Source organism: Dendronephthya gigantea, unplaced genomic scaffold (genome assembly GCF_004324835.1).
Source record: "Dendronephthya gigantea isolate DGI-Jeju-01 unplaced genomic scaffold, DenGig_1.0 000027F, whole genome shotgun sequence".
In the NCBI taxonomy this organism is placed as follows: Eukaryota; Metazoa; Cnidaria; class Anthozoa; order Malacalcyonacea; family Nephtheidae; genus Dendronephthya; species Dendronephthya gigantea.
Window position 1 is genome coordinate 310767 of NW_021163037.1, and position 12283 is coordinate 323049.

The window sequence follows — 12283 nt, forward strand, 5'->3', positions numbered from 1 at the left end:
CGTTCTTTGTCCAGCTATCCTAGCTCATGTGACCCTTTTTATTGCATCTGAAGCATTTTCCATTGAATCGTTTCTGTGCTGGCTTTGCGTACTGACATCCAAAGTTTAATTGGGCATATAGATATGAAGAACTTGAATTTCTTTGAATTTCTCTGAATCTCTAGGCAAATAGTCAAGCCCTTTATTTTTGTTTCTAAATGGCACTGGCCTCCCAATTCTCTGATTATTCATTGGTTTGAAAAAGATCATGGAATCTGTATTAGACGAGATTGAATCTCTGGGATTTGAAAACAATACAACTGGTGACTTGAATTGCAACGTATCTGCGGATGTGGTATAGAAAACCGAATACCGATAACTAACTATAAAGCTTTCTGAGTTATACCAATATACATAAGTGATTAAAAATCCTATATATACTAGAATTACAAACAGCATTTCTACACTGATCATTATCTCTTTCTCAAAAACGAGTCAAATAACTAACATATTGGTGTCAGCGACCATACCCTTATCTATATGCTGTTATGGAAAGCATTCACTGAGTGTTAAATCTACGTATAATACAGGTTTAATCCAATCTAGCACTTTGTGGGATCTTGTGATGACCCTATAAAGGGCTTGGGAATGCAAAAATTCTCACTTGAATTGCATGAGGTATCGACAGTCCAAATTAATTGGTAAACTTTCAACACCCAAGGTTACAGCACTGTTAATTTCTGCGAGTTATTTTAGTGGGGATACCATGCAGTGGGCCACTGCATGGTATCCCCACTAAACTGGGGATAAATGGACTCCCATAAGGACATGCAGTAAAAATATATGGAGTAAAATCAACTGCAGTTAAAAGTACTCCATTTTGGTGTGTATCCAAATATTTACTCCACACGCATGTATAATCGAGTAAAATAAACTCCGCGAAGAATTAAAAATAACTGAACAAATAAAGTATAGAAGCCCACGACAATATAAGGAAAGTAAAAAGAGTAGATGCTATAGAAAAGAATAAACTACAGCAAATAAGACGGGGTATAAATCATGACGACACCACAAAAGCGATATCGCCCCCGAAAAGCTTTAATTTAACGAAAGACAATTAACAAGTCTTAAAATGTGATCGGAGTTTTGAGAAGACTGAAACCTTTGCTCCCACTTTCAGCCTTTGTGAGGCTGTGTGCACACGAGCGTCGCCTTTTGAGCGTTTACAAAATCGTTTTTGTCCAATTAATCGTTTAACATTCGTTTTGACGCCCTGTTTACCATAGATTCAAGGGAAAATATGCTTAATATGCTAAATTAGCTTCAGATTCTTATTGTAAATTAACGGTGTTTGAAACCGGAAAAATGAAAACGTTCGAAAACGCCGGTTACCGTGTGCACATATAGTCTGAAGCCGTTTTAATCTAATTTAGCCATAGAGGGTGGCAAATTCCTGTCCCGGGTGCTAAGCTAAGCGCCTACATCAACGCTTCCTTAGTAGCAACCACGTTGCAACAACGAAAATTTGTATTTAAAAAATTACATTCGTTTATTAAGTCGCTTTTTCGGTTTTTGAGGAAAGACAGTAATTTTTTGAACTGGTTTTACTACCTTAGGTATCCTGAAATGATATTTCAGGGAAAAAACATTTAGAAATACAAAAACTCGTTTAAAACGACTTATTTTGGCCTCGGACATCGTAAATGAGTGAACCGGGGCATGAATTTGCCCCATTTAACGCGCCCCCCAACTTCTCCTCGATGCCCTCCCCCCCATTAATTTAGCCAAATTTCAATAGTTCCAGTGTTTGAAAATTGCACGTAATCCAATAACACGTTTTTATTTCTTTTTCTTACATGATTTAACTGTCGATTGTTATTATGATTACCACTTTACCTTTTTCACATGCACGATTTATTCACTTCGACTGTCTAATTACAACTATAATTTCTATCAATCTAATCAGTATCCCACTATATTACGAACCCTTAAACCGCTGACAATAAATTTCACAAGAACAAACTAAATCCCCTGTAGACAAATATACTAAGATACAAACATAATTAATGTTTCCTTAACTTATTCACGCTTTCGAGCAATCACTTTGAACGGTTTAGGTGGAAATTTTCCTGCCGCTTCCCCACGTTCCAACGTCGGCATGGGCTCATCTTCATTAACCTCAAACTTATATCGCTTCAACATCCCCGATATGAAGAACATTATCTCTGCCCTGGCTAAATTTTCACCAGGGCATGATCTGCTACCAATACCAAAAGGCATGAATCCTGGCTTCACACGCCATCCAACGAACTTCCCATTTTCATCGATGAATCTGTCGGGGTTGAACACTGAAGGATTCTTCCAAATATTTTCATCTCTATGAATGCAGTGGTAATTGAAGAAAATGGTTGTTTCTTTTGGAATGCGATAGCCTTGCAGTTGTGTTTCTTTCACCGGGTTATGAGGAAGAGACAGAGGAACAAAATACGAATGTCGCATCACTTCGCAAACAGTCGCTTTCAAGTACGGAAGCTTAGACATATCTTTCCACTGGAGCAGTTCATCCCCCTGCAAGGTTTCCTCGATTTCGTCTTGAAGCTTTTTCTGCAAATCTTGATCAAGTATCATATATAGAAGGAACCAAACAAAAAGCGTGGAAAGTGCACCAGTTGCGGCTAGCATACCACCGGCCGATACAAAGGGAACGCAGTCTGTTTCCACTTTAAGATGTTCGCACCAAGCCATTAAAGATTCCATGACATTTTGATATTCTTCCTCGTCAAAATCATTTGGATTTTTTCTAGACCGAAGATGAAAAGCTTTCGCTTTCTCTTCCGCTGCCGGTATAAAAAGTTTTCGTAATTCATCTTGTAAATTGCTGATACTATTTATATGTTTAGTAGGAAAGTGCTTTAATACTGGAATAAGACGATATAAAGGACCCGAAAATAAGCAGGAAAAAAATGCTGTGTTAAAAGCACGCAATTTGCCAACAGTACCATCTTCTATGTTATTTGTCTTACCAGTTATCCAACGATAAAGTATAGAGATTATAGAACTCTCCAAAATATCTGAAGGATCAAAAGGCTGCCCGTTCAAGCTTTCAACTGCCTTGGAGAATTCATCCAGTTGGTCGTTTACATTTTCATGTACAATCTTTTTCCCCTCTCCAAAAGTATGCAAAGCCTTTACAAATGCTTGACGCTTAAGTCGAAATTTATTATCCCAATCACTTGTCGCAAGATCTTTTTCTTGTAATATTTCGTTTATTGGGTACACCACATCTGCAAGACGACCTTGAAAAGTATCCTTTTTTGTGAGGAGAGCTTCTCGTGCAGTTGCTGCATCGGTAACCATTACGACATTTTCTGTTGGAAGAACAAGTGTAAAAGTGTTTCCATATTTCTCACGAAGCTTTTCGGCTGAGAACGGAAAATCATCGTCCAATATCAAAAGAAGATTTCCAATGATGGGAAGTGGAAATGGGCCTGGAGGCATACCACGTCTATTGTAGCAGGTCTTCAGGAACCATGTAAATAATATGATCAAAATGGAACCAACAACTTCTAAAAACATCTTCCTACATTGTGAAAGTGAAAAAGCAATTTTGTCAACTTAAAAAAGCGAAAGGGGGTTTCACATACGGGAGCAAAAAAGAAGAATTTCTTCACAAGTTTTTCGACTTGCTGTTTTGCAAGTTGGGCATTTCTTGTTCAAAAACTCAGCACAATAAGAAAATAATTTCAGCCCAAAGCTTAAATCTCTTGATTTTTTGCCACTGGTAAAGTGGTTATATGTGAAAATTCGCTAAGACAAATCGGGCATGCAAAAAACAAATTTTAGATGTGAAGTCAACAAGCTCCACTAATATTTTTAGCAATGTTTTAGATACTTATAGTATCGAGGCAATCAAACGAATGCGTGAAGAAGGAAGGAATCAAAGTCGTTATTGAGTATTTGTTTGTCTCAGGTGAAGCATGACCTCAAGTAGAAAAAAAATTCGAGAACCTCGAAGTGGGGAAAATATGGTTAAGAACGTGACGGGAATTCATTAATTTCACAAGCAACGCGTTATAAAATCTGTTGGGGAGTTAAAGTTTGTGTTTATGTTTGAAGATTGGCAAAGTGGACCAGGAACGTAGTTAAACTCTTGTTGCGATAATTTTTTATTTAATTGACTGCATGGGTAATAGTTTGGGTATAATTTATATGTGCCTGTTTCATGGTTCAATACTCCCGCCTACGTAACAGGACGTATAGTGAAAGAAACTTAGTGTAGTGTCACTAGTGTGCCTCGGTACAATCGCGTTAAGGAGGGGGGGGACGAACATTTCAAATTACCATTGTAAACTTTGAAACTCTCTTCGATCTTAGCTTAAAATGGCGCAGCAATACTTATAAGAAATCGATCATTTCACTGGGAGATGATTTTATGATCTAATAAATTAGCTTGCATACATGTATTTATAATTTCTGTATTTAGTTTTATATATATTTTACTCTCGTGAGAGGGACACTTGTTGATAAAATTACGTTATGTTACTGCAGCTACTTTTACCGTTGCATGAGAACGAACGAATTTTGCAGGAATGTTTATTACATTCTTCGAAATTTGAATTTGATGCTTTGCCATGCAAATGTTAACGGGGAAAGGCGGAAAGAACTGTGAACAAGTATACCAACAACGTCGAAAAAAATACTCTGTCCCCAAAAACCCCCAAACTATTGAAATCACCTATTGTTAATAAAATTTGAATGAATTGTTCGCGAATTTTTGCCTCTGGGAATTAACGCAACTTATAAAATGCTAAAAAGGCCTAGAAAAATGTTAAATTTGCTAGAGAAGAAGGTCATGGTGCGAAAGTTGTAAATTTAAATATTGTTATTTGTAAAGATTAAAATAATATATTAATTGTTAATAAAAATCATTTGTGGATACAAACAAATTTTACTGTCATCACGCATAAAAATGCTTATGCCGTCGAACATTTATAATTATGTAATATATGTAATATAAACGTTCATATTTTTCCTCGTCAGTCAGTAAAAGGCGACCCTTTAAACATTTTTAATTATTATATATATAAGATTTTGTGGCACTTGCCGATTTGGCCTATATACCACCCATTGCCTGTTTTTCGTTCTAACATTGCGATAAAATCAAAAGTATATGAGCCTTTAAATTACCATTCAACGGTTTTATAAGAAAAGGCTATAGTATACCCTTGATAAACCTAAAAGAATCATGCATGTGAGAAATGCATGCCTAACCGCCTGATTTGTTGACCTTACTAGTACTATATATTTTAAATGGTCGCTATTATGGGGGCCCGTTCTGGTCAAAATGCAGCATTTAATTTTTTATAGACGACCAATTATTATTCCTTGGGTGTTGAAATATTATTTCATACTCAAATTATATTTTGCTTCGTGAAGCTATTATTTTTTACAATGCTAAATTATTTCTAACAAGTTTGGAAATAATTTTATCTATTGCTTGAGTTATTTTTTACTACTGCAAAATACTTTTGTCCGCACAATAACACGAATAAATTTTATGTATGTAAGAATTAATTTTGTCACAACCGCGAATTAATTTTGTCACAATCGCGAATTAATTTTGTCACTGCAACCAACAATTAATTTTGCCAGTGATTTTGCCTCTTTCGAACCCACTGTACCGTGATCCTCTTCGACCGCAACGTCTCTTGGAAGATAGCTACAGCATCGATGAAATCAGGTAAATGGCACATTGAAAGAAACATATTGCAAAGTCTTTCTTAGCTTTCGGAACTGACAAACTAACAAATTCTGAAATGACGAAATGCCAGCTCGTCGAACACGTCGAGGTCGAATTCTACGGGAGCGAAACGAAGGCGGTTTCGCACTTTTTCTTCAAAATTTAAGAAGTGTGGTGAGTCTCTTTAATGACATAGAACAGCAGCCATTAGAGACAGACATTCTAACTGAAGCAAGAAACAGGCTACTGGATGCAACTGGGACTATCACTTTGCTTTTGAATGATACATCAGGAGGTCGACCGAACCCAACGGGCCTTCCCTCTGTTGATCTTGAGATGCCATTACAGAACTTAAAAAGATCATTGACCGAACTTATCAACCTTTTGTGTTCTCTAATTGAATGTAATAGTGATGTTAATTTCGACGATGAAATTGACTTGTCCTATTCCGCACCTCTTGAAGGTACAAGTGAAAGGCGTGGTCGTAAACGTTACGAGATATCGAAAGATCACCTGGAACATTTGCGTTCGTTTTTTTTTCCTGGGAAAAAATTAGCAGAATTTTACAAGTAAGCATCTCAACTATACGACGGCGACGGGTCGAATTTTGTCTAAATGAAAAGTTTGAAAGCTACTCAACTGTGACAGATGATGAATTGGACAATATTTATCATGGTATTGTAACCTGTACCACTAGTTCTGGTCCTCTAACACCAAACCTGGGAAGAAGGCGATTAATTGGGGCTCTAAGGAGCAGAGGCTTGCACGTGCAAAGGCGACGAGTCAGCGAATGTTTACGAAGAAATGACCCTGTTGGAACTGCTTTACGTTGGCGAATGGCTATTCATCGTAGAAAATACTATGTCCCAACCCCAAATAGTCTGTGGCACATAGATTCTGGGCATAAGTTGATCAGATATAAGATGATAACTCATGTCTGTATTGATGGGAAAACACGACTCATTTTATATGCAGTATGTCGTAATAATAACAAAGCTGACACAGTCTTGACTTTGTTTGAGAAGGCAGTGCACAAATGGGGGCTTCCTTCCCGGGTTCGTAGTGATTATGGAATGGAAAATTATCATGTAGCAGCATATATGATTCAAAATCGTGGTGCAGGAAGAGGTAGCATCATCACAGGCTCATCGGTGCATAACTGCAGAGTTGAGCGAACACACCGTGATGTCTATTCAGGTGTATTAGTGTTTTATGCTCGTATCTTTGAAGAATTGGAGAGGGATGGTTTGCTCGATGTTTTGGATGACATTCACTTATTTAGCTTGCACCATATGTACATACCAAGAATTGAAAATTCTCTAAAAGAGCTTGTTGCCCAACTCAATAATCGTCCTGTTTCCACTGAGAGGAACCAGTCACCACTACAAATGTGGCATACAGGGATGTTGGGAAATATACACTCTGATCACACTGCCCTACATGGGGAAGATATTGAAAACCTTGGTGTAGATCCAGATGGTGTGCTGTCAATTGAAGATGAAGACTACCAAGTAGTTGTTACCCCACCCATACTTGACTTAACAGATGAAGAATTAGCAATGCTTCCAAATCCCTTATCTAATGACAACAACAGTGGAAAAGATCTGTATCAGCAATGCATTGAAACATTGAATAACATGGTTGATGATGTGATGAATGACTAAAATATAATTTAAGCAAACACAACCATGAAAGTGTCCAACATTAGGGGGGGGGGGTGATACAGCAGCAGACTTAAAAAGGCTGTTTACCAACAATTAATCAAGTTGGGAGTAATAAAAAAGCCTTCAATTTTATAAAAATGCTGTATAATAATGAAGATTATACAGACTGTATGTCATAAGTTTTATGGTATTTTACTCTTAACTTGATTAATTGTTGGCAGAAAGATTTTCAAGTTCATTCATATTAGAATGGGCAGCAACACTGTGTCACTGCACATTTAATTCCATAAAATGACACGAATTAACTTCTACTTCTGTAATTCTATCACATAGTTTTCCCACCAAGTTATTGTTGATATTGGTTTAAATAAAGTTTAATTAGTAACATAATTTGTTACATTGGCAGATTATGACATGTTGTTTACATACTGGTGTAATATTACAAAATTTGGAATATTTTAGTGTTATCTTTGTTTAACAGAACAGTAACAAGAACAAGAACAAGAACAATAATAACCATCCATATCACAGTTTTACTTTTAGAAATATATATGGTACCAAGGAGTGTTTTACAATTTACTGCTTCCCAAATATGATGACTGAATGCCATATCATAGAGGTCAAATAATTTTTCCTTAGTGGGAAGAGGGTATTGGCTTGTTGCCCTAGGCAAATGCAAACTGTTGCTGCAAGTGCGAGCGAATGGGAGAAAACCAGCTATGACTTGTGTTGGGTCAGAACCAGATGACTGGACTGGCATTTCAGTTGGTGAGATAAATTTTAATGATGGAGGGAGGAAAAATCCAAGCACAGGCTCTTCTGCTGCACCAGTAACAAACTGAAGAATGTGGCTTAGATCCAAGGTTATATCTCCACAAACTCGCCTGCCTGCTGCCACTTCTCTCACATACCTTACAAACATTTGGTAAACCTCTTTTTCCATTGTGAGTGCATTAGACCCTTCCTCTGAAAACTGTGGCTGCAAAATGTGCAACAATTTTTGCACATTTACTTTCTGCTGGGCTCCAGGTCGCAACAGGTAAGTCAGCATAGGCAGTTGTATCAGTGCTGATAGCATGCCCAACATCTCAAGACCACGCTGAATTTGGTATATACAAGGATCAGGGCTATTTTTTGATGATAGAATTCTTCGAAGGATCTCATCACCAATAAAGGCAGGCAACTGGCCATTTTGCAGCATGGCAACTGCTATCATTACTCCAACAAAATAGTAATCTTTGGCCAGCAAGGGTCGTAACCCATGATCAAAGTATTTTTCCTTGATTGCATGGTTCATCAATCTAATCCACTCCTTACGTGGTCCGCCAAGGTCAACGGACTCCTCCCCCATGAAGTCAACTTGAAAGGTTGTACTTAGATTATCAATAAATTCAAGTTCACTGAATGTGGATTCAATAACCCTGTCTCTGTCAATTGTTATTAAATTTGTTGCACCCTCTAACGTTTCCTCAAGAGAAGACAGTTCCAGTGGTCGGCCAGATACAACATGCTGCTGGATGAATCGCAACAATTCCACAGGATCTGATAATCCTTGATCTTTAGCATTATCAATGATCAGCTGTATGTCAAAAGGGCACTGGGCTTCTGGTTTAACAGTTGATGTTGCTTCATTGCCAATACTTCTCTGGGTATCAGCCACATCCTGACTTGAATTATGGAAATAGGATGAGATGGTGGGTTGGGTTAAGTTAATAGTGGCAACGGTGTTATCATCCATATCTTCAGAGAATGTGTTATGATAGGGAAGCTCATCTGCTGCACCATCCTTGTTGTCATTTGTAGACTGTGCTTCTTCCATGAGTCTGATGTACACAATGCCGGCTGGTGCAATGGACTTAAGAAGAAGTTTTGCATCAACTTGTTTACCTGCCGGTATGTTTGGTATGACCAATGTCCCAGAGCAGTTTTTGACTATCTCAAATGCCATCCCATTAAGTTCACCAGTCAATAATTCTGATAACTTCAGCTTAAGTGTGTCTGAATCCCATTGACGGTCAATATCGAACCCAGATATAATTCTGCCATTTTGTTCCAGTTCCACCTTCTCAGGTTTGGTTGGTATCTTGCTACTATCCCAATTCAAGATGACCACATCCTTGGCAACAATGTCGTTTGTTGATGGTCGACCAACCCGCCTAGAACTTTGAGTTTGATTTCCTCTGGAGTAAGGGTGAGAAGTTGACGAATTGCGGGATCTACTGGTATACCTCCCAGTGGTTGGATTTCTGCTGGCTCCACTCGCATTTCTCGATGTTGTCGGAAAGCGCCTTCGAAGTTCGGTCAATTGATCTACAGCAGGTTGGTTCTGGGGTACAGTAGCAGATGCTGAAGCAGTTGTTGAAGCAGATGTTGACGTCGACGATGCTGAAGGTCCAGATCTTTCTATTAACGATGTTAGTTGGTTTATGCTTGCTATTGCCGCCTCAGCAATCGCTTTTACTTGTCGAGAAATATCTCTCTCCGCGGCCATGTTTTACACATGGCGCGCACGACGTTGCGGTCGAAGAGGATCACGGTACAGTGGGTTCGAAAGAGGCAAAATCACTGGCAAAATTAATTGTTGGTTGCAGTGACAAAATTAATTCGCGATTGTGACAAAATTAATTCGCGGTTGTGACAAAATTAATTCTTACATACATAAAATTTATTCGTGTTATTGTGCGGACAAAAATATTTTGCAGTGGTGAAAAATAACTCAAGCAATAGATAAAATTATTTCCAAACTTGTTAGAAATAATTTAGCATTGTAAAAAATAATAGCTTCACGAAGCAAAATATAATTTGAGTATGAAATAATATTTCAACACCCAAGGAATAATAATTGGTCGTCTATAAAATATTGAATGCTGCATTTTGACCAGAACGGGCCCCCATACGCTATTCTACTACGAACGCGTGTCGTATATCAACGCATATCTCCATTGCAAACCAAGCTCTGGAGTCGTTCGCCGATAGTGGAGAATACAACGTTAGTTATCGAGATATTATTTTAAAAACAACTATGACGCTTTCTACGCCGGTAGCAATTATCCACATACTATGTATTCAAGCGCTTCCTTTGGGGGTTGTTTCCATGATATACCGAGGATACTCACCGGACACCATTTTTTAACGCAACTGCAAACTATATTAGAAAACAATACCCGCAACCATAGAGTAAGGTAAAGAATATATGTAGCCAGAACACGTCTGCATGCATGCGTGTAGGAAGATTGCATGGATATACATTAATTTACGCATTTTTATGTAGATTGTTGAGAGAATATTGGCTTTGATGCCGATGGCTCGGCAAGCGATAATTCGTCTTGTAGTTCGTCTGTGCATGTGTAAACACGGGCTAACAGCCGGATCATCCGTCAACACGAATTATCTCTAGTATATAGATCGAGCCAATGAATCCAATAATTGCTGCGGAGCGAGCGAGCCTGAAGCGAGCGAGCGTAGCAGCAGTCTAATTGGCGTAGTAGGCAGTGAAAAGCAAATTTTTAGGGTTGCGTTGCACTGTGGTTGTGCGCAGTGACGCAGTTGTGTCAGGCCTGTTTGTATGCGCAGTTGCGCACAAATTAATCTAACGTTTCAGTGACATGGATTAAATACCAATATGGATTAAAACTTAAAAGTCAAACGTCCAAGTCTGGAAGAGGTACCAGTCCAGATTTAACATACATTCTGTTCTTCATTCGCCTTTGTTTTCATTTATTATAAGGTTGACAGTTGCTTGTCGTTTTGCCTGATTTCTACTGTAATTTGTTTTGATTCACAATATAAATATTCGCGCATTGATGTCTAGATTTTTCGTTTAGCATATCGTACGACGCGCGATCTACAGTATTGACTATCAAATCGTATTTTAAGTATATTGTTGATTGTTTTGCCTGTTTGGACTTATTTTGACTCAGTGTTGATAATCCAAGTTTATTTCCTCATCTTTGTCATTGCGCCTCGTGTTTCATTGTCATAGTGTGCCTGGGCAGTCTGCCGTATTCGAATTTCATTTTTTTCGAACTGATTAAACTGTTTGTGGCTATTCTCGGTTTCATTTGCACTACGGTACTGCGCTTAATTCAGTGTGACGTTTACTAGGGGTAAAAAGCTTAGTAAAAGCGGCAATTTAGTGTTTAAAATTAAAAATCCAAGTGTTATGTTTTACATATTTGTCGTTACCAGCCGTGTTTCTTGCCGCATGTAAATACAGTAAATGAGTAGCAATTCTTTGAAGGAACTGATTATATCTTCGATTTCATTTGCACCTTTGCGCTTGATAGTATTTCCTATTTTATCTTATTGTTAGACCACAGTTTAGTTTGATAATCCAAGTTTATTTTTACATCTTTGTCATTGAGCCTCGTGTTTCATCGTCATAGTGGGTCTGGGCAATCTGCCATATACGAAAATACAGCAAACGAGTATAGCAATTCTTCGAACTATTTAAGGCAAGACGACGATGCCGAAGGGTGGCCGAATACATCAAAGGTGGATTGCCCTGCAGAAGAAGTCACTTACATTCTTATTTTGTTAACTTTAGAGTTTAGTTCAGGCCCTGTTACACGATGCAATTTTTTTGCAACTTGCAATACAACTCTACTCTTGAGAAATGTAAAATGCCAAAGTACGTGTTTTGCGTTGATATTTTTCCAATCCATATGGCATATCTTCATTGACTTTACTGATTACAAGCAGAATTCCAAGTTGCAAGAAAAATTTCACCTTAACACGTCCTTTGTTAAATTAGTTGCGACGTGATCGTGTGACACATATTTCACAAATTTCAACGCTTTTGTAATATTTTTTTAACAATTGTACAGTTTTGCCCATCCTGTTCTTATATGATATTTGGTCCAATTTGTTTTTAATGCCCGCAGCAATCCCTACCTTGCAG

At 38.0% G+C, this 12283-nt stretch overlaps 2 protein-coding genes across 2 annotated transcripts in view; both read right to left on the reverse strand.

The window, feature by feature from the left end:
* Positions 1-914: 914 nt before the first annotated feature.
* LOC114523522 (cytochrome P450 2J2-like) overlaps positions 915-12283 on the reverse strand; it is a 32579-nt gene continuing 21210 nt past the window's right edge. Inside the window, exon 3 of the mRNA XM_028544478.1 lies at positions 915-3559. Coding sequence (XP_028400279.1) covers positions 2059-3555 — 1497 coding nt within the window. The 5' untranslated portion in view covers positions 3556-3559 and the 3' untranslated portion in view covers positions 915-2058. The remainder of the gene's footprint in view (positions 3560-12283) is intronic.
* Positions 7823-9882, reverse strand: LOC114523422. The gene has a single exon (XM_028544327.1). It carries the CDS (start codon positions 9872-9874, stop codon positions 7823-7825), a length of 2052 nt encoding a protein of 683 aa, XP_028400128.1. The 5' UTR covers positions 9875-9882.

Bases quoted from the DNA above. Each gene is read 5' to 3' on its own strand.
- LOC114523422 (XM_028544327.1), bottom strand. From the start codon at position 9,874: ATGGCCGCGGAGAGAGATATTTCTCGACAAGTAAAAGCGATTGCTGAG.